The sequence below is a fragment of the Dromiciops gliroides genome, chromosome 5 (assembly GCF_019393635.1).
Source record: "Dromiciops gliroides isolate mDroGli1 chromosome 5, mDroGli1.pri, whole genome shotgun sequence".
NCBI classification, from domain to species: Eukaryota; Metazoa; Chordata; class Mammalia; order Microbiotheria; family Microbiotheriidae; genus Dromiciops; species Dromiciops gliroides.
In genome coordinates this window covers 191155946-191178048 of record NC_057865.1, presented here as the reverse complement: position 1 = coordinate 191178048, position 22103 = coordinate 191155946, and the positions used below count along the sequence as shown (strand labels likewise).

At 41.5% G+C, this 22103-nt stretch overlaps 1 protein-coding gene and 1 non-coding gene across 2 annotated transcripts in view; both read left to right on the top strand.

Annotated features, from left to right (window-relative positions):
- CHD4 (chromodomain helicase DNA binding protein 4) overlaps positions 1 to 22103 on the top strand; it is a 35062-nt gene that overhangs the window by 5476 nt on the left and 7483 nt on the right. Inside the window, 46 exon segments of the mRNA XM_043968285.1 lie at positions 348 to 466; positions 587 to 696; positions 699 to 827; positions 2631 to 2731; positions 2733 to 2753; positions 2995 to 3130; positions 3268 to 3446; positions 3614 to 3853; positions 4470 to 4673; positions 4800 to 4866; positions 4869 to 4989; positions 5357 to 5515; positions 5588 to 5621; positions 5623 to 5685; positions 6670 to 6861; positions 7261 to 7438; positions 7441 to 7460; positions 7786 to 7854; positions 7856 to 7879; positions 7881 to 7923; positions 8179 to 8207; positions 8209 to 8244; positions 8247 to 8314; positions 8465 to 8517; positions 8520 to 8596; positions 8598 to 8638; positions 9037 to 9149; positions 9152 to 9177; positions 9271 to 9316; positions 9319 to 9401; positions 9503 to 9601; positions 9603 to 9621; positions 9859 to 9921; positions 9924 to 9980; positions 10345 to 10395; positions 10398 to 10493; positions 10496 to 10582; positions 10747 to 10842; positions 10845 to 10883; positions 10886 to 10920; positions 19473 to 19653; positions 19738 to 19824; positions 19934 to 20022; positions 20143 to 20276; positions 20544 to 20688; positions 21521 to 21686. Of these exon segments, the coding sequence (XP_043824220.1) occupies positions 348 to 466; positions 587 to 696; positions 699 to 827; positions 2631 to 2731; positions 2733 to 2753; positions 2995 to 3130; positions 3268 to 3446; positions 3614 to 3853; positions 4470 to 4673; positions 4800 to 4866; positions 4869 to 4989; positions 5357 to 5515; positions 5588 to 5621; positions 5623 to 5685; positions 6670 to 6861; positions 7261 to 7438; positions 7441 to 7460; positions 7786 to 7854; positions 7856 to 7879; positions 7881 to 7923; positions 8179 to 8207; positions 8209 to 8244; positions 8247 to 8314; positions 8465 to 8517; positions 8520 to 8596; positions 8598 to 8638; positions 9037 to 9149; positions 9152 to 9177; positions 9271 to 9316; positions 9319 to 9401; positions 9503 to 9601; positions 9603 to 9621; positions 9859 to 9921; positions 9924 to 9980; positions 10345 to 10395; positions 10398 to 10493; positions 10496 to 10582; positions 10747 to 10842; positions 10845 to 10883; positions 10886 to 10920; positions 19473 to 19653; positions 19738 to 19824; positions 19934 to 20022; positions 20143 to 20276; positions 20544 to 20688; positions 21521 to 21686 (4225 nt within the window).
- LOC122730262 lies at positions 21725 to 21861 on the top strand. Its single transcript, XR_006353453.1, has one exon.

The window sequence follows — 22103 nt, the reverse complement described above, 5'->3', positions numbered from 1 at the left end:
GTTCTTTTTTTTCTTTCTTATTTTTATTTCTTTCCAAAATGTCTCACTGCCCCTTAGAAGGCATTTTTTTTTTTTTTGGCGGGGCAATGTGCCCAGGGTCACATAGCTAGTAAGTGTCAAGTGTCTTAGTCTGGATTTGAACTCAGGTCCTCCTGAATCTGGGGCTGGTGCTTTATCCTTTGTGCCACCTAGCTGCCCCCAGGGCTTTCTTTTACAAAATAACTAACTTCCAGTTCCTTCCTGATCCAACAGTTCTCAGCTTCTCAAAGGTTCCTTGTTACTCCCAAATATGTGCCATTGAGGACTGCCAGGGCTATGACTGACTCTTTTCCCTTTACCTCCTGCAGGAACCCAAGTCATCAGGTCAGCTATTGGAAGACTGGGGCATGGAGGACATTGACCACGTGTTCTCAGAAGAAGATTACCGCACCCTTACCAACTATAAGGCTTTCAGCCAGTTTGTCCGGTATTTAAGCTAAGACTTGGGGGTCCTTAGAAAGGGAAGGGGCGTGTAGCTATCTTTTCAATCTCTAGTCCTGCTATTTCTTCTGTTTGTCAACCAGTGTTTATTTTCTTCTTTCCCCAGACCTCTCATTGCTGCCAAGAACCCCAAAATTGCAGTTTCCAAGATGATGATGGTTCTAGGGGCCAAATGGCGAGAGTTTAGTACCAACAACCCGTTCAAGGGCAGTTCTGGGCCTCAGTGGCAGCTGCAGCTGCTGCAGCAGTAGCTGTGGTGGAGAGTATGGTAACTGCAACTGAAGTTGCCCCACCCCCACCCCCTGTGGAAGTACCTATCCGCAAGGCCAAAACCAAGGAAGGCAAAGGTTAGTGAGATAAGATGGGAGTGTGTAGATGAATCTGGTCTGAGGATGTCTTTTCTTACCTCTGAAGTCACATTTGGATCTCAGGTTTAGGTTGGAGGAGTTTGGGGGAAATTATGTTGGCAAAACTGTTTAGAAAGTATTGAATGGAGGATTTCTTTTTTTTTTTTTAATTTAATAACCCTACTGCCCAATGATATGTTCAATTCAACAAACTTGTGTTAAGTGCAATATGTGGAAGGCACTGTGCTAGACTCGGGATGAATTACAAAGACAAAAACAAAAGTTTTCAAGGAGCTTACATTCTTCTGGGGAGGGGGTAGGTAGGGGAAGATATGTTCTGTATGGCAGTGTGAGGAGGGAAAGAGCACTGACGTTTGGGGGTATCAGGAAAGGCTTCACAGAAGGGCCAGCTATACTGATCCTTGAAGGGAAACAAGGATTCTGAGAAGCAGAGATGAAAAGGAACAAGGGACATTGAGTTTAGGAAGCTGATTTAGTCAACTTTGGCTAGAGCATAAAGTGTGAAGGGGAATAATTTGATAAGACTGGAGTTAGATTGTGGGGGGCCTTAAGGCCAGGCCTGAGGAGGTAGAACTTTGTCCTAGAGGCAGTAAGGATTTTGAGTAGGAAGGGGAGTGGGGGATGGGGGTCAGATGTGTTATAGGAATATTAATTTGTCAGGTGTGGGGAGGAGTATTGGAGAGGGGAAGGTTGGAAGCAGACAAAACAGTCTGTTAAGGTAGCCTATGTGAGATTTTGATGGCTAGAACTAGAGTAGACAGAAGAGAATGGGTGAATTGGCAGGACTGGGTAATTAATTGGACAAGTTGAGTTTGAGATGTTGATAGAATATCAGGTGGAGAAGCAGAATCAATAGGTCTTAATAATTGATTTGGGAGGCAAAAGTAGAAGAGGTAAGGATAACTTCTAGGTGATTTGGATAGAGAAGTTTAGAAGTAGGGAGAAGATCATATACTATTTTAGACTTGCTGTTTTTGAAGTACTGATGGAGCTTCCACATGGAGATATCTAGCAGGCAGTTGATGATGCAGGACTGAGAACTTAGGAAAGTCTAGAGTGGATGTATAGATTTGTGAGTCATCTTTGTATGTATGGTACTAGAACTCAAGGAAGCAGATGAAATGATCAAGGTAGAAGGTGCAGAGAGAAGAGGGCCAAGGATAGACTCCTGGGGGGACATCTGTACTATTGAGTTAGGAGATGAAAGATGGCCTAGCAAAGGAGCCTGAGAAAGACTGATCAAGTAGATAGGAGGAGAAATCAGCAGAGAGCAGGCTTATGAAAATCAAGGGAAGAAAGAGTATCCAGGTGGTGGGAGGGGAGGGGAGTGGGGTCAGCAGTGTTTTAAAAAAAATTGTAGAGAGGTCAAGAAGGATGGAAAATGTTATCGGATTTAGCAGTTAAGTAGTTGCAGCTTTGAAGAGAAAATATTTCAGTAGAGTAGTGGGGTGAAAGCCAGATTGGAAGAGTTTGAGAATTGTGAGGGGGGTGGTAAGGGAGTAGAGGCAGTGAGTGAGCATAGATAAAAATTTGGCAGTGAAAGGGAAGAAAGGGATCAGTAGCTTTAAGAGATATAGTAGTATAGGGTTTAAGTGAGGTGTGTAGTTTTATTTTTTGTTTGTTTTTTTAAGGATGTGCCTAAACCTGACATATTTGTAGATAAAAGGGATGAAATTAGAAATAGGAAGAGATTAAAGGTGAATGAGGGAATAAGGTCAATAAGGCAAGCTTCTTGGAGACCTTAGAGAGTTGGCATTTGCATTTGACTTTCTTTTCTTTTAGGTCCCAATGCCCGACGGAAGCCTAAAGCTAGCCCCCGTGTACCTGATGCTAAGAAGCCTAAACCGAAGAAGGTGCTACCCCTGAAAATCAAACTGGGAGGCTTTTGGCTCTAAGCGCAAGAGGGTCTTCGGTGAGAATCCGCAAGTGGTGGGGGTCACTAAACCCTAAGGAGGAAGTCCCTGGCACATGATCCATGATCGATATAAATGTGAGAGGTTGTGGGCAGAGTTGTTAGAGTAGACACCTGGAACTCCCTTCTATATCTTGACATTCTCCCTGAAAGGGGAAAATGGCACTTTCTTCACCATATACATCTCCCCTTGGCTAGGACTTCTGTGTCTCTGATTCCCTTTTATCCTGTCAGAGTGAAGATGATGACCTGGATGTGGAATCTGACTTTGACGATGCTAGTATCAACAGTTACTCCGTGTCAGATGGTTCAACTAGTCGGAGCAGCCGCAGCCGCAAGAAACTCAGAGCTACCAAAAAGAAAAAGAAAGGTGTGTTTCTCTTATGTCTTTGTATGGGTATTGGGGAGGGTTCAAATCCCCTGAAAATAGGACTGAGATTTAGGGGTGGTATCATAATGGGTGGCGGGTTGTGCTACTTACTGGGCTTTCCCCTCTTCCTTGCCTAGGCGAGGAGGAGGTGACTGCTGTGGATGGTTATGAGACAGACCACCAGGACTACTGTGAAGTGTGCCAGCAAGGAGGCGAGATCATCCTGTGTGATACCTGTCCCCGTGCTTACCACATGGTCTGCCTGGATCCTGATATGGAGAAGGCTCCAGAGGGCAAGTGGAGTTGTCCACACTGTGTGAGTACCTATCAAAGATGGGCCCCTTTGGACCTGGGGAAGGTTGTATTCCGTGGAGGTAATGGGGGTGAAATTTATGGGAAAGGAATTAGTTTTGGGGAAAAGGTAGGTCAAGAACTGGGGTTGGGGTTGGGGGGGGGGAAACCTAGCTGTGATCTTTTGCACAGGAAAAGGAGGGTATCCAGTGGGAGGCAAAGGAGGACAACTCTGAGGGTGAAGAAATCCTAGAAGAAGTTGGTGGTGACCCTGAGGAGGAGGATGATCATCACATGGAGTTCTGCCGTGTCTGCAAGGATGGTGGGGAACTGCTATGCTGTGACACCTGCCCCTCCTCCTACCATATCCACTGCCTGAACCCCCCACTCCCAGAGATCCCCAATGGCGAATGGCTTTGTCCTCGTTGCACAGTGAGTGCCTGACTTGAAGGTATAGGGGGGGGGGTGTATAATTTACAACTTATAGCTTTATTGTTATTATACCCAAGCATTGTGAGAGTAAAGAAGACTGAAGATTGGTTGTGAACTAGGGAAATGCCTTCTTTGGCCCTGAAGCAGTTTCTGTCTACTCTTTTATAAAATCCTAGGCTTCTGGTGGTTCTGGAATTCATCTACTCTGGGACCATGCTGGAATGGTGTGGGACAGGATAGTTAATATTTTGCCAGCTGTTCAGAGGGTACTGAAATAGTGTTGTGCTAGCCCAGAGCACTCTGTTCCTGTTCCTGCCTCAGGGACCCTATCAATTCAAACTGGTTTAATGGAGGTCACTTAATGCTCTTTCCATAAGGAAAGCCCAGGCCTCCAAGTCTATTTGATATATTTACCAAGCTTAATTGTCCTGTATCATTTTTGGGCACTAGGCATTCAGGTGGTAAAAAGAGATTAGATGTGAGACAGGTGCTAGATGAGTATAAGAAATGGAAAAGATTTTCCTTCCTTCTGTTCCTCTTAACCTCTGATGGTGCTGGTATTTAGGGTGTATTAACCCTTTTCATTAGAGCTATGCTTTTGTGTTTACTGTCTTAGTGCCCTTCACTGAAAGGTAAAGTCCAGAAGATCCTGATCTGGAAATGGGGCAGCCACCATCCCCTACAACCAGTGCCCCGACCCCCTGATGCTGACCCCAATACTCCTTCCCCTAAACCTTTGGAGGGGCGACCTGAGCGGCAGTTCTTTGTAAAGTGGCAAGGCATGTCCTATTGGCACTGTTCTTGGGTGTCAGAACTACAGGTAAGTCCTCATGAAAGTAGTTGGATGTGTGAGATGAAGTACATGGAGATAAGGGGAAAGATAATATACCTAAATAAAGGATAATATCCCATTTGATAGCTGCTTTTTTTCCCCCTCTGATCCCAGTTGGAACTTCACTGCCAAGTGATGTTCCGCAACTACCAGCGCAAGAATGATATGGACGAGCCACCATCTGGGACTTTGGTGGGGAGGAGGAAAAAAGCCGTAAGCGAAAGAACAAGGACCCCAAGTTTGCGGAAATGGAGGAACGCTTCTATCGCTATGGGATTAAACCTGAGTGGATGATGATTCACGCATCCTTAACCACATGTTGGTACCTGTAAGCTCGTGGTTGTCATAGGGACAGCCTTTGGCCTTAAGGGGTCACTGGGATTGGCAGGGGTGGGGATAAGATCTCTATGAAAGAGAATTAGGACTCACTTTTTTTCTGTTACTGAGACTGAGCAAGTAGACAATCTGTCCTGTACAAAATAGGTGTACAATAAATATGAAAGGAATCCTCGTGTTTGAGCTGTTAGGAGAGGGGAGGAAGGGTGGTGTTGCTCTTAGTCTGAAGAAAGAGCTTGTTATCTCTGAGGCAGAGTTTGATTTCCTAGTTTGCAATATGTGCTATTCAGGTCTGTCTACCTCAATCTGAAGAGAATGGGGCTGCCTACTTTGACAATCCTGTCTCTCTCTTGATGCCACAGTGTGGATAAGAAGGGTCATGTCCACTATTTGATCAAATGGAGAGACCTGCCCTATGATCAGGCATCCTGGGAAAGTGAGGATGTAGAGGTGCAAGACTATGACCTGTTCAAGCAGAGCTACTGGAACCATAGGTGGTATTTGAATGCTTCAGGGTGGAGAGGAAGGATATTAGAAGGACAGCATTTATGTGTTCTCTTCTTTAGGGAGCTAATGCGGGGTGAGGAAGGACGACCTGGCCAAAAAGCTCAAGAAGGTTAAGCTAAGGAAGTTGGAGAGGCCCCCTGAAACCCCTACAGTTGATGTGAGTTGGGATGACAAGACAAAATGTGACTTATTAGGTGGGAGGATGGATCTTGTCTCTATCCAGACCATGCTTCATTTGATGGCCGTGCTATAAATAATGACCTGTTCTCTCCTCTAGCTCTAGTTGTTTTAGTGAGTCTCCTTTTCCTCCTTTCCTTATGTCTCTGAATGAGAGTGGCTTTGTTTCCTCTCATTTTAGCCAACTGGGAAAGTAAAACACAGAAATGGAGAAGGGGCAGGGGACAATGAAAGGTTTGCTTAAGTCATGAAAAGAATACTGGAGAAAAGTAAAATGTAATGGAAAGAAGCTACACTTTGGAGTCAGGAGATATTTGGGTTTGAATCTACCCTTTGACATTTAGCTGTGTAAGCATGGGCAGATCACTTAATTTCTCTTAGCTCTTGTTTCTTCATCTGTAAAATGGGAGTGTTAATACCTGTGGATTATCTACCTTACAGAGTATTTATGAGGATCAAATGAAAAGGTTTACTGCAGTACTTTTGTGTACAGTAATAACATGATTAGCCCATATTAATATGTCCTTTGTTGAAAGGGGCTAGAGCTTAGCACTCCTGATCTTCAGCTGAGGCTCTTATCTTCTCTGGTTTGTCCTATTTTGGGGGATAGGAAAGTTGTCAAAATGAACCTTAGGAAGGAATGTGGTAGAAATAGGTTTACTTAATTTGGAGAATTCTATGCTTTAGGGATTATTAAATTACTGAGGGATGCCACAGTTTGTTTTCCTGAAAATCTTTTAATACTAAGTCCTCCATTTGTTTGGCGGGTTAATTATCCTTCTGCCAAGAGGAAAAGGTTAGGAGAAGGGCAGAGGGGAAATGGTGACCTGTAAGGATCTTTTCCATAGGCTTCATGTTGATATGTAAGTAAGCCTAGAAAAGGTATTACAAAGTTAGCTCTGTCTTCAGGAAATATAAACCCATCATCTGCCAGTTTCTGACTTCCCACTATTTTTTCTTTCAGCCAACAGTGAAGTATGAGCGCCAGCCAGAGTACTTAGATGCCACTGGTGGGACGTTACATCCCTATCAGATGGAGGGATTGAACTGGTTGCGTTTCTCCTGGGCCCAGGGTACTGACACAATCTTGGCAGATGAAATGGGCTTAGGCAAGACTGTTCAGACAGCTGTCTTCCTCTATTCTTTGTACAAGGAGGTGAGAGAGCATGTCCTATTAACTAACTTTTCTATCTTGAAACTATTCATTTACTACAGAGCCTTTTACTTAGTGCTGAAGTAGGATAGGAAACTAATTCCTAGTCTTGGAAAAGTGGTGTAATGAGGGAGAGATCCGATCAGGAAAATGTAAGGTGTGCCAGTTAGATCAGACCGGGGGAGGTATTACTCTGAGGCTTCATGGAAGAGGGAACAAAGAAGTTTCGAAGGAGGGTTAAGACAGTTGAGGAGGAGGGGGGGAAGGGTTGAAGACCTATTCTGACCCCTTTTATTCTTTCTCAAACTCTTGTGGGGGGTTGGGGAGTTGTGTATAGAGTTGGTTTATAGACATGGGTAGGAAAAGGACCTAAACTCTTCTCTCCTCCACCTGCTACCCCAGGGCCATTCAAAAGGCCCTTTCCTAGTGAGTGCTCCACTTTCTACAATCATCAACTGGGAACGAGAATTTGAGATGTGGGCTCCAGACATGTATGTGGTAACCTATGTTGGAGACAAGGATAGTCGTGCCATTATCCGTGGAAAATGAGTTCTCTTTGAAGACAATGCTATCCGTGGTGGCAGAAGGCTTCAAGAATGAAGGCTATCTCAGAGGGAGACTATCAAGAGGGAGGAATAGCCCTTTCTGTCCAATCCTATTCCCTTGGGATGAAAGAAAAAGGGATGCGGGGCAGCTAGGTGGTGTAGTGGATAGAGCACCGGCCCTGGAGTGAGAAGGACCTGAGTCAAATCCAGCCTCAGATACTTAACACTTACTAGCTGTGTGACCCTAGCAAGTCACTTAACCCAGTTGCCTCACATAAAAAAATCAAAACCAAAACAAAGAAAGGGGATGCCCTGGCATCTGGAAGATGCTGCTCACAATAGTGGAGCTGAGCATCAGTGATTGGGCCCCCTTCCTTTGCAGAAAGAAGCATCTGTGAAGTTTCACGTGTTGTTGACTTCCTATGAACTGATCACCATTGACATGGCCATTCTTGGGCTCCATTGATTGGGCCTGCCTTGATCGTGGATGAAGCTCATAGACTTAAGAACAATCCCAGTCTAAGGTAAGCGAAGTCTTTGGCTCTTTTTTCAGATGCTGTTGATTTATTGAAGGTGAGGAATCTCTCAGTGGTGGGTAGTAGGGAAGACCATCCTTTAGTCATCCCTTCATTATTAAGGCTCTGAAGGGTTAAATTGGCAAGCTTTTTTAAGTTAGTAAAGCAGTCTGTGATTCTCTGGAGCCATGCTGGGGCCCATGGGTGTCATGAAAGTGATCTATTTTCCTTTCCCTCTTATCTTTCCCCTCTGTCCTACTAGTTTTTCAGGGTCCTCAATGGCTACTCTCCTCCAGCACAAGTTACTACTAACAGGCACTCCTCTACCATGAATAACTTAGAAGAGCTCTTCCACCTGCTTAATTTCCTCACTCCGGAAGGTTCCAGTAAGTATTTGTTCATTACAGCACATCATTTCTCATACCTACTCTACCTCCAACCTCACCCCCCGCCCCCCATTTTCCTCCCTGTTTATCTCATACTTGTGTCTTGTCCTTTTTTTCCTCCCAACTCTCCGATAAACCTCTTCCTTTTTTCTTGATAAAGCAACCTGGAGGGCTTCCTAGAGGAGTTTGCTGACATTGCCAAGGAGGACCAGATCAAAAATTGCATGACATGTTGGGGCCTCATATGCTGCGGCGGCTTAAAGCTGATGTCTTCAAGAACATGCCCTCTAAGGACAGAACTGATTGTGCGTGTGGAACTGAGCCCCATGCAGAAGTGAGTTGGAGGAATGTTTCTCAAAGGGAGAGGAGAAACATTAAATCCTCTAAAAGTGTTAAGAAAAATCTGCTCATCCCCCATAATAGTTCAATAGTCACGTTGCTCTATTTGGGAGCATTCCAATTCTGTAGCATCTGGTGGTCGGGGGACAAGTGGGGCCTGAAGATATCAGTACCAGTGTCATTAACACTTTTCCCCATTTTAGTCCAATTCTGACTATTTGCAAGTTAATTTACAGTCTTTTAGGTTCAACCTAATACTTTTAGGCTCTAAGCACTAGGAATTTTAAAAATTCTCTGGCTTCCCCGGGCCCAAAAAGAAAGGAAGATTATCTAGACCTTATGGTATGGTTGTCTCGAAGTTTGATAGTATGGACTTTCAGTTTCTTTCTGCAGGAAATACTATAAGTACATTCTAACCCGAAACTTTGAGGCTCTCCATGCTCGAGGGGGCGGCAATCAGGTTTCCCTACTTAATGTGGTGATGGATCTTAAAAAGTGCTGTAACCACCTTACCTCTTCCCTGTGGCTGCCATGGTATGTCCTGAAACCTCTACTTCTTTAATGTCATCTGAATTGCTCTTTTGGCTTCCATTTCATTTTTCTTTCCTTTTCTAACTTTTATTCTAGGAAGCCACCAAGATGCCCAATGGGATGTATGATGGCAGTGCCCTAATTCAGCATCAGGGAAGCTACTTTTATTGCAAAAAATGCTCAAGAACCTCAAAGAGGGTGGCCACCGTGTGCTCATTTTTCACAGGGTATCTAGTGTATTGGCTAAAGTGTAAGAGAATTAGATGGAAGAAATTATTTTTATTGGGAAGAGAACTCAACATGTACATCAAATATATTCTCTTCTTAGATGACCAAGATGTTGGACCTGTTAGAGGCTTTTTTGGAACATGAAGGTTATAAGTATGAGCGAATTGATGGGGGAATTACTGGGAACATGCGTCAGGATGGCCATTGATCGCTTTAACGGTAAGAGGTTGGGATACATATATGTATGTATTGGGAGAAAGAGGGCAAATCCAAAACACCATCAGACTTGTCTTTGGCCTAGTCCCTTTTTTTTCCATACCTGAGTTTTCCCATTTTTACTTGCCACAGGGGGATTTATTGGGTAGGGAAGGAAACACAGAGTACCTCTGGCTTGAAAGGTGTGTCTAATTATTTCAGAAGGATATCTAAAATGGCATGTTTTAATTCTCTTTCTAGCACCTGGTGCTCAGCAGTTTTGCTTTCTTCTTTCTACTCGAGCTGGGGGCCTGGGAATCAATCTGGTACTGCAGATACTGTTATCATCTATGACTCTGACTGGAACCCCCATAATGACATCCAGATGTGAACAAGATCAGATTCAAAGTGATGAGTTCACTGAGCATTGATACTGTTTGTTTATGTAAAGGGTCCCTACCTTTTATGAGTAGATGCTAAGTGAAGAGAAAACACAAGTTTTACTTTCATGATTCTTATTGTTTTATAAATAAATAAGAGAATGGGCATAATGGTCATGCATTTAGGAACAGTGCCTCAATTCCATCTCATTCTAGCTAGGTTGGGAAGATTGATATCTCAACAGCAGGAGGCATTATAGGCCATTGGTACTTTGATGTGAATAGAAGTCCAGAGGCAAGGGTCAGTGGAGCAGGGAAATGAGGGTGATAGGTACTTCAACTTTTGCCTCTGTTTCTACCCTCCTGTAGGCTTTTAGCAGAGCCCATCGTATTGGTCAGAATAAGAAAGTGATGATCTACCGTTTGTGACCCGTGCTTCAGTAGAGGAGCGCATCACACAGGTGGCAAAGAAGAAGATGATGCTTACGCATCTTGTAGTAAGGCCTGGTCTAGGCTCTAAACTGGCTCCATGTCCAAGCAGGAGCTTGATGATATCCTCACGTTTGGTACTGAGGAACTGTTCAAGGATGAAGCCACTGATGGAGGTAAGGATTTGGTTAGGTCTTTTAATTTTAGTATATAGGGTTAAAGATCATTTGTGGGACCTGGAGTGATAGATGTCCCAAGGGAAATTAACTTAAAACCTTTATCTCATTGTAATCTACCTAATATCTCCTGGTGCTCTATATGGGATACTGTTTTCTTATAGGAGGAGACAACAAGGAAGGAGAAGACAGTAGTGTTATCCACTACGATGACAAGGCCATAGAGAGATTACTGGATCGAAATCAGGATGAAACAGAAGACACGAACTTCAAGGCATGAATGAGTACCTGAGCTCCTTCAAGTGGCCTAGTATGTGGTGCGGGAAGAAGAAATGGGGGTAAGTGACAGTGGGAAATGTGGGACCAGCAATCAGGACTGTGGTGGTATTTAGAATGGGAAGAATCCATTTTCCAGGTGTACATTTCTCTATCCATTCTTGAATTCATGTTGTCTAAATCTGACCTTTGTCCCAACAGGCTTTTGACGGATTCTTTGCCAATCCTTAATTCTGTATCTTCTCTACTTTTCTTCTTTAATTAATTTGTTTCTGAAGGATATTCACTGATAGCCTACTTCATTGCCTCATGTAGTGTGATGATTTTCAAATGTTAAGCCAGAGGAAATAAACATTTGTGAGGTTCTACCACATTGGATAGACTTGAAGCGTTAGTCATGTCTTTTCAAGGGCTGGCTTCAGTTTGCAGAAGCTTATTGCCAGGAGGTGAGACACTTTTTAATGAATTCTTTGGCCATGGGAAAAAGACAGTGAATCTGGTTGCATCCTGCTTCTACAATGACATAGTGGTGAAATGATCAAATGGGTATTACGGGAGGATGACAAAAAATATGTTGACAACATGGTTAAAGAGTAAGAACCAAAAAAAGATGACCAAAGATTTGTAGTTTTTACAAACATCCCATGTTTCTGTGTCATGAATATTGTCTGTCCTCAACTAGAGAGTCTTTACGGGCCGGATATGGCTGGGCCAAATGATATCACCAAAAAATAAAACATGTTACGTACTGATAGGAAGAAACTGGTTACCGATATGTCAGGCTGTCTATGCACAGTCAAAAGTTGTGATTTGTTAGAAGTATAAAAATAAATTCTAATGAGAACATATGAAATTGAGGCACTTCTAATCTAACCTATTTAAAACTGCTATTGATGCTGAATAATAATAAGGTAAGGATAAAAGAATAGACATTGATTCAGATTATTTTTTCCTAAAGATACCAGAAAAGTCTAGAAACTGCCTTTAGACAGAAAATACTTGATCAGTCTACCAAACAGAAGTTGATGGTTGACCCTAAGTGCACTACTAGTATAGCATAAAAATGTTTATAAAGTATTACTGAGGAGATTGATGAAAGATTATGGAAATATTGCCTTATTAAACAGTGAAGAATAGAGGAGAAAAACTCCACAGAATTTTGCAAGCGACATAAACCACATCATTGTGAGTGTATTTAAGGATGATACTTCTAGAAGGAAAAGAGAAGAACGGAAAATATTTGTCAAGATTTCTGTAACAAACTATTTTTTACAACCAGTAGAGCAGGACATTTGAATTCTCACCCCACGGTTCCTGATGAGCAACAGGAGGAAATAAAATTTGGAGAAATAGCACAAAGGCAGGAAAAGTATCTGGAAGAGACTAAGGAGGCACAATTTAATTCTCAAGATACTTGAGGAAAGGATACAGAACCCGAGTTAGGAAGGACTTTGTAAGTTGTCTACTCCATATCTGAGAAAGAATCACCTCTACAATATACCCAACAAGTGACCAGCCTTCGATTTGAAGATCTTCAATAATAGGGAAGATATTGCCTTTGGACAGAGCACATAAATACTTTTGGATAGCTTAAGTTGTCATTTTTCTTTACATCTTCCTTCCTGCATCTTCCATCAATATCTTTGTTCTAAGGCTAAGGAGAAAAGTCTGTACTTGAATTAAACAGCTGTTATGTTCTCAGGTCTTCTCTTCAGGCTAAAAATTGTACTTCATGTAGAGAAGTAGCATAGTATAGCAGATAAGAGTGCTGGATTTGGAGTTGGGAAGACCTGAGTTCAAATCCTGCCTCGTACTTTATTGGCTTGTGTGACCCTGGGAAAGTAAGTCACTTAACCATTTAATTTTCTCATCTATAAGATGATAGGGTTGTACTTGTCTAAGGTCCCTTCTAGTGCTACATCTATGATCTTTTTTCTTTTCTTTCTCTTTTTTTTTTTTTTTGGTGAGGCAATTGGGGTTAAGTGACTTGCCCAGGGTCACACAGCTAGTAAGTGTTTGAACTCAGGTCCTCCTGACTCCAGGCCAGTGCTTTATCCACTGCGCCACCTAGCTGCCCCCACACTATTGTTCTCTTAATGCAGTATGTAACATTAACCTTCTTGGCTGCCAAATCACGTTGACATATGTCCAGTTGTTGTTCATTAAGCCACCCCCAATATTTTTCTTTTTTTAACTTAATATTTTTGTTGGTTACATCATTCCTAGTGTCATCCCATTAAATAAATGGTATATTTTAGAGAAGAAAAAAAAATCAGTACAACTTATGAAACATGACTATTGCCCTAGTAATGTTTTGTATCTGCAGATTTGATAAGCATATACCTTTATTGATTTTAAAATGTTGAACACCACAAGATCAGACATAAATTCTGGGAATCATTCTACTGGTTATTGCCTTCCCAGCTGACATACCATTAATGAATACTTTTGGGAATTGGCCATTTTGCCAGTTATGAATGTACTTTATTTACTATTTATGCTAAATCTCTCCATTGTTCCCCCACAAGAATAAATGTGAAATTTTGTAACATGCTTTGCTAAAAACCTAGGGCAATCTATATAAAACATTGCTTTGATCTACCAGGTTGGTTAACATGCCCACAGAGGGAAATATGACTAGTCTGGCATGACTTGTTCCTGATGAAGTCAATCCAATCTTTGTTCTTGCTGCTTTCTTTTTTAGCTGTTCCCAGCATCTTTTTCTCAGTATGTTCTAGAATTGTGCCAGTCAATTGAAGTTAAGGCCTATAGTTTGCAGACTTTATTCTCTTTTTGAGAACAATGGTGTGGTACTTCTTTCCTGTTCTCTGTGATCTTTCAAAGAACATTGACAGTGGTTCAGCAGTCACATTTCCCAGTTCTTTTCAGTGCCTTGGAATGCAATGTGTCCTGGAACTTGAACTCATCAAGGCAAGCTAGATGCTGTCTCACTATCTCCTTATTTATCTTTGGGTACCCCCTCTCCATTGGTCATTTTTGTTCTGTCCCTTTGCATTTCAATGATGATTCTCCTTGACAGGAGGAAAGAAATAGAAGCATAATAGGAACAGAGCAGCTCTGACTTCTTTCGGTTGTCTGTTATTGTTTTGATCCAGCAACTTTGGTAATTCCTACTTTTTTTCTTCTACTTAAAAAAAACCTTTTGTTTTAACAGAACTGTGCCACACTTTTGTATTCATCCTCTTTTACCTGCTTTTGTTTGCATGTGTCTTCAGAAATCTAAGACGGTTGTGAGTTCCCTGTTTGTCCACATGGGTCTCCTTAGCTCCCCATTCTTCTTTTCATAGGACTTGTTCCTTTATGCCTCTAGAAAGGTGTTTAGTTAGGGTTTTTCTCCCAGAGCTTTCCCTCCTTCCTGGGTTGATGATTGGAAAGTGGACAAGTATCGACTTTGTTTCTAGTCATTTACTACTAAAGATTTGCTACATTGAATATTTTGGTATACACAGGACCTTTCTTATAGAATTTTAGTCTATGGGATGCTAATGATTCTTTCTCTGAAGCTTCTGGAATCTTCTTTCAAAATCTAGGGTGCATTTCAGGCTATTCCTGGCTTTCTTCTATCACATTCTAAGATAGAATAGTCTCTTCTCTCCCCCCCCCCCCCGCCCCCCGCCCTGCCCAAAGTTCCCATCATTACTATGCCTGGGTTGTTTGTCTGTTTGGGGGGGGGGGGTTTACACACATTTATTTCCAGGTTGCTCCCCTGCCTTTTTTTTGTTTTTTGGTGAGGCAATTGGGGTTAAGTGACTTGCCCAGGGTCACACAGCTAGTAAGTGTCAAGTGTTTCAGGCCGGATTTGAACTCAGGTTCTCCTGAATCCAAGGCCAATGCTCTATCCATTGCACCACCTAGCTGCCCCTCTCCCCTGCCTTTTAACAAAGAAAAACAATTAAACAAAACTGACCCAAAAAGTACTACCTTGTCTTAGAGTCTATGTAGCATTCCACTTATTTAGTCCCCTATCTACTAAGAGGCAGGGGTCAGTTTTTTATCATCTGTTCTCTGGGTTCCTATCATTTCTATTCAAGCAACTTAGTTCTTCCTTGTTGGTGAGAATAGTATTTTCCCTTGTTGGTTTCCTCAGTTTTTGAAGAATAAAATTATCATCAAGGCAAGTCACGATACTATTAACTACTTAGCCTCTAGCAGAAAAAGTTACAGCAGATGTCTAGATAAATATAGTCCTTGCCTGATAGATCTGTCAGGTAGTTCTCAGATTATACTTGAACTCTGCCTAATACTTCATTCTGTACAGGTGTTCTGTAGCATACTCTGATGACAGTTTCACTTCTGTTATTACCCATTTGATACTTTAAAAAATATGTATACTTAGTGGTTTCTTTTTTTATTGTTACTAAATTTTATTCAATTAAAAATCTATTTTTCCCTTTTCCACCTTCTGTTGGAAAAATAAAATAAAAAGCTTTGTAGCATATGCATAGTCAAATGATATAAATCTCCACGTTGGCCGTGTCCATCAGACCTCTGTCAGGAGGTGGTGGTAGCATACTTCATCATCAGTCCTTTGAAATAATGGTTGGGCAGTGAAGTATTCAGAGTTCTTAAGATTTTCAAAGTTGTTTTGTTTTTACAATGCTCTTGTTTATTTGTATAAATTGTTCTCCTGATTCTGCTCACTTCACTCTGCATTAGTTTATACAGATGACAGGTTTCACTAAAATTGTCCCTTTCATGTTTTCTTATGGTACAATAGTATTCCATTACATTCATATACAATTTGTTCAGCTGTCCTCCCATTTGAAGGACAACTCTTTCATTTCCAGTTGTTTGCTATTACAAAAAGAGCTGCTATAAGTATTTTTGTACATATGGGTCCTTTTCCTTCCTTAGGGCTAGTGATGTTAGTGCAGCAATGGACATTGAGGATGACAGCAAAAAATATTGAAAAACTCCACCTTACTTAGTAGTAAAAAGCAACAGGGTCAAAGATTCATAGTCTCCTACCTATATATCATGAATACTTTTTCTAGAGCTGCAGTTTCCTTAGTGAAGGGAACTTAAGGTGAAGAAATACTTTTAGTTTTTTATACCACAGTAATTTTCTGCTATTGTTTAAACACTTCTCTTGTAACAAAGAAAAACAGTTAATAGAAACCAACTGATAGCAACTCCATCTTTCAATATGGTCAGTAGTCATAGTATATTCTGGCCTCCAATCTGCAGATTTTTTTCATCTGTCCTTTGGAACTTGTGGTGATGATTCTATTTAAGCTTATCTTTTAATGTTTTCATTTACATTATAGTCATATATATGTTCTATTTCTGATCTTTCTGCTTTACACCATTTCATACAAGCCTGCTTATTTCTCTGAATTCTTCATTAATCATCTCTAAAAGGATTAATAAGATTCATATGGCATGGTTTATTCATCGATTGCCCACTTGATGGGTATCCATTTTGTTTCTCATCTTTTTCTACCACAAATAGTGTGGGGTTGAATTTTTTTGGTTTACAATGGTCTTTTCTTCCTGACATTAACCTTCTTAGGGTATATGCCTATTAGTGCCGTTATTGGGTCAAAAGTTTTAACATTGGGGCAGCTAGGTGGCGCGATGGATAAAGCACTGGCCCTGGATCTAGGAAGACCTGAGTTCAAATCCGGCCTCAGACACTTGACACTTAATAGATGTGTGACCCTGGGCAAGTCACTTAACCCTCATAAAGTTTTAACATTTTAGTGACTTTTGGCATAATTATAAATTGTTGTTTCTACCAGTCATTTATTAGTATACCTGAATTTTCCATTGACTATTTTATCTTTTATCATTTTTTGCCAATTGGATGGTTATGAGGTGAAATACTAAAAAGTTTTTTAAAATTTGAATTTCTCATATTGTGCTTTTATTATATGACTGGTAGTGGTTTACATTTTTTCTTTTGAAATTTATTTGTTCATACTCTTTGCCTTCTCTGTTGTTCTTCACCCAAATATTATCTATAATATTTTTTCCATGTCTGGCCCTGGTTTTCTTTATAGGATAATATCTTTATTTATACAATTCCATTCTACCATTTTACCTATACTCTAAGATGGATAGAACTGTGTTAGGAAATAGTGGATTCCTGCTTACAGAAGTCATCTAGTGGAAACTTGATGACTATTTGTTGTAGTGAAGGTTCTTTTCCAGGTGTGGATTGAACTAGATGGTTACTGAAGTCCTGAAATTAATTCTGTGTTAAAACACACTTTCCTTCCAGAATCATTGCATTCATGGATCTTATCTCACAAAGTCTCTTATGAGATGAGGTCAAATTAAGCCTCTTTGTTTTAGGATGTCTGATTTACCTTGCTTGTTAACTATACTTCGTACATTTCTGTAAAGATATCTGAAGCCATGGGTTTTAATTACAGGCTCCTTTCTGGGCTTGTCTCTACTGCTACTTTTCATCCTACATTGTAGCTACTCTGTAGTATCTTGCTTAGTGTGACTGTACATTGGAAGTTTTTCCTTTCCCATACCAAATTTGGGGGGGGGGTGAAGGTGGGGAGAATCATGGACCTTATTGAGATAAGCCATTCATGAAAATAGAATAGAAAGGAGCAATCAGACTTTCCAAATGATATTCTGTAGTATACCATATCTTAATATAGTTAACTATTTATTTGAAAAGTGCTGAAGTATCTAAGTGTCCCACTGTATTATTTCTTGATGATTAAAAAAGATTTGATAGGGGGCAGCTAGATAGCGCAGTGGATAGAGCACGGGCCCTGGATTCAGGAGTACCTGAGTTCAAATCTGGCCTCAGACACTTACTAGCTGTGTGACCCTGGGCAAGTCACTTAACCCCAATTGCCTTACTTTAAAAAAAAAAAGATTTGATAGAGTAAAATATTAAGGTGATGGTTTTTCCTCCCAAAGGCTGTCTCTGATGAATGTTAGAATCACATAAGAGCCTTTGAAAGCTGTAATAACAATTTTATCTGCCTTTCTTCTTATTACCAACAAATAGGACAGAAATATAGATAGATAGATAGGTACTTGCTAAACGTTTTCCATAATCATGGAGGATGTCCAGCATGGAATCCAAATGGAAGAGGGATTATTCCTTAGACATGTTGAGATTCTCCCAACGTTCCTAGAGCACTCTGCCCAGTAACTTGTATAATCTCCTAAATGAGAGCCATTAATAAGTCAAATTTGGCCTAACTACCTATAAAGGAACTAGGTGGATAAAAGAAATTTATTATCTAGATATATACAGTTGGATGGAAAGTCTATAGAACTCACCCATCAGTACATGTATCTTACGCAAATGTTGTAGATGAACAATTGAATATTGAAGGGAGAGAAGGCTGGGTTGCACTTGAGACATTGTGCATTGTTTTTAACGGCTATGCTCCTTGAAATAAAGGTTTACATTTACAACAATATTATGGTGATGTATGGTTATGGAAAATCAAAGGCCCCAAAGAATTAGAATTTTAGGTCACCAGTAGGGCAGTGGTAGACATAAGTAGTTTGCATGAATTGTATAGAAGTGGCATAAGTAGCATATAGCATAGTACCTAGCTTCTTAAACTGTGGGAAACTGAATGTGGGGGTCGAGTAAAATTTGGCAATAGTTAAAGGAAGTGTAACTGAGAGCCTCTGAGCTCTAGTAGTGTTCATGTATATCAGGAGGTTTGGTGGAAGGACCTTAGTATGTTGGTTGATTTCTCCAGTGGAGGATTTATAGGATATGAACAGGTTTGTACAGTATTAAAGGGCATCAGTGGGTTCCATCTGTAGCCCAGGTTGGGTCTGTGTTCTTGTTGAAGTATACTTTATGGAAGTACTTGAAGATCATGTTACTGTGTGACTGAAGCATAAAAGGAGCTATTAGGCATTTCATGTTACATATGTATAAAAAATTGCAAAAAATACTTGGTTGTTGCTGTTGTTGGTAAGTCTAAGGGAAGGGATCCTGAACTACTAGTCATTAGTGTGTGAAAAATGAATTTTAAAATGACCTGTAGGGGAGCAAACAATTTAGACGTTGTAATAAGATTTTGTAAGGACTTTGGGGTTTACAAAACATTTGTAAATAGATAGCAAAGTTCCATCTCAATATGCTTGTGACTCTTATTTTAATGAGCATTTATTAAAGCATTCCAAACAAGATTTATTAAACAACCTATTCTGTGCTTAGGCAATGGATATACAGAGAAAGAATTGAAATAATTCTTGTCTTCAGGAGTTTATGTAGTACAAAGTTAGTGGGAATTCCTGCTACCTATTCTTGCTACCCACTTTGCTTCATTAAATGTCTGACTTCCCTTTTCCACTCTCTTACCCTGCTTTGTCTTATTCTGGTACCCATTTGAAAACGTTAAAGATGAATTTTCTTATCTCTATTGATACTCTACCATATTTATATCTGTGTCTACTAATCTACAAAGTAAACACGTAGAATGAGAAAGGCTGTCTTGTCAGTTGTTTCTTTGAAGACTTAAAAGCCCAACCAAATATGGTACTATGTAATTATTCTGGGGTAGATATTTTAAGTGTCTGAGTGACATAGAAACTATGAGAACCTTTGTAGAACGGTGATGATGACCACCTTGAGTTTTGATTCCGTCTGTCTCAGGAGGAAGAAGAGGTAGAACGAGAGATCATCAAACAGGAAGAAAGTGTGGATCCTGACTACTGGGAGAAGCTGCTGCGACACCATTATGAGCAGCAGCAAGAAGATCTGGCCAGAAACCTAGGCAAAGGGAAGCGAATCCGTAAGCAGGTCAACTACAACGATGGCTCCCAGGAGGATCGAGGTGTGTCTGGCCGGCCCCATCCCCTGCCCTTGGGCCGCTCCCCTAGGGCCGTGGGCCCCGCTCATCTGCCCTCTCTCCCTCCAGATTGGCAGGATGACCAGTCAGACAATCAGTCCGACTACTCAGTGGCCTCAGAGGAAGGCGATGAGGACTTTGATGAGCGTTCAGAAGGTGAGGGTTGTTTCCCAGCTGAAGATCTAGGATATCAAGAATGACTAATACCCTGACCATTACTATTCACCCATGCACTTTCCCCATACTCCCTCCTCTTTCCTTGTAGCTCCCAGACGGCCTAGCCGAAAGGGCCTGCGAAACGATAAGGACAAACCGTTGCCTCCACTGTTGGCTCGTGTTGGTGGAAACATTGAGGTAAGCAGTGGGAAGCACCACCCACCTATGAGAAAAGGTAGTCTCAGAGAAGGTCAATGTCTAATGTCCATCATAGGAAGGAACCTGCTGTCTTCCTCACCCAGGCAACTTCTTCCTCAGGTACTTGGCTTCAATGCCCGCCAGCGGAAGGCTTTCCTCAATGCCATTATGCGTTATGGGATGCCTCCTCAGGATGCCTTTACTACCCAATGGCTTGTGCGGGACCTGAGGGGCAAGTCAGAGAAAGAGTTCAAGTGAGTGAAGGTTTGGAGAGAAGTGTGGGTTAGGGCAGGACTATATCTTGCTGAGTACTTCCACAGTGGAGTTCTCTTGGGATAGGGGATTCTGCTAAGATTTCTGCTAGAGTTAGAGCATGAATTATTGTGTGGCATTCTTTGTGCTATATTAGGGAGTAGTGAATAACTTTGTTAGGAGTCAGTCCCCAAGTGGAGTTGTTGGGTGATTTGTTCTACAGGATGTCAGTTTGCCTATTTAACAGTCTCTTCTACCTTTTTACGTAGGGCTTATGTGTCTCTCTTTATGCGTCACCTTTGTGAGCCAGGAGCAGATGGGGCTGAGACCTTTGCTGATGGTGTACCCCGTGAGGGCTTGTCCCGCCAGCATGTCCTTACTCGTATTGGTGTTATGTCACTCATCCGAAAAAAGGTGTGACCCTAACCACTTAACCATGAATGAATGAATGAATGAATGAATGAATGAATGAAAGAATGAAAGAAAGAAAGAAGAAAAGGCATCTATTAAGCATTTGCTCTGAATTAAGTACTAGGGACATGAATAAAAAAGAGACAGTTCTTACTCTCCAGGAGCTTATAAGTTTTTTGTTTTTGTTTTTTTGGTGAAGCAATTGGGGTTAAGTGACTTTCCCAGGGTCACACAGCTAGTAATTGTTAAGTGTCTGAGGCTGCATTTGAACTCAGGTCCTCCTGAATCCAGGGCCGGTGCTCTATCCACTGTGCCACCAGCTGCCCCTGAGCTTATGAGTCTTAACAGGGGAAACAAACACACATAGCGTACTGTGGATAGGAAAGGGAGTTTGGTTTTGGGGGATCACAAGTATGGTGGGTAAAGCCATAGTTCAATCTGATTGCCATGCCCTTTCCCAGAACAACGTTACCATTTAATATTGATTATCAAGTAGAGCAAGAGGTGGAATGGGGGTGAGATATTTGCTATAGCATTGCAGGAAGATAGTTGAGATGGTAGGACTGTCCTGGAAATAAGCTCTCATCAAACAGGATAGCATGGGCTGAGGACAGGAACTGGGGAACTCTTGTAGTCCATTGAGAGGGTATAACAGTGAGGCTAACAGTGGCAAAAGGCTGGTATATACTGGGACAAGAGAGGGACAAATGTTCCCCAAACTGTCATCAGTTTGGGAAGGGTGTGAAGGATGCCCAGAGAGAAAATTGGAGGTCTCATGGAGAAGGGTTCTCATTGCTTGAGGCAAAGTTTTACCCCCTTTTCCTGAATGCTACAGGTTCAGGAGTTTGAGCATGTCAACGGGCGCTGGAGCATGCCTGAACTAGCTGAGGTAGAAGAGAACAAGAAGATGTCACAGCCAGGATCACCTTCCCCTAAAACTCCCACACCTTCCACTCCAGGAGACACACAACCCAACACTCCTGCACCTGTGCCACCCCCTGGTAAGCCTTGACTTCTTTCCTTTTTCTTTTTCCCATTCAAGTCCATGCTTATTACTGCTTTCCTGCTTGCTGCTGTGGCAGGAAGGTCAGAGGCAGGACTAAGAGCAAACCATCCTCTCAGATTAGGAGGGCTGCCCGGAGATGGGGCTGACTCTTAAAGGCACAAGAGGACACTCTTAATCATGTAAATGAAATCAGGCCAATTTGCCTATACATGTTGTTAATAAGTGTCAACTTCAGAGCATCTCACATATGATATGATGGGTTTTTAAATCTCTATTAAGTATTCTCCTATTTTAAATTTTTATATTTTTTTTGAGTACTTAAAAAAATTAGTTTTTCAGCCAGGTGTAGTGGTATGTGCTCTGTAGTCCCTGCTATTGGGAAGGCTGAGGCTAGTGGGTCTCTGGATTGGGA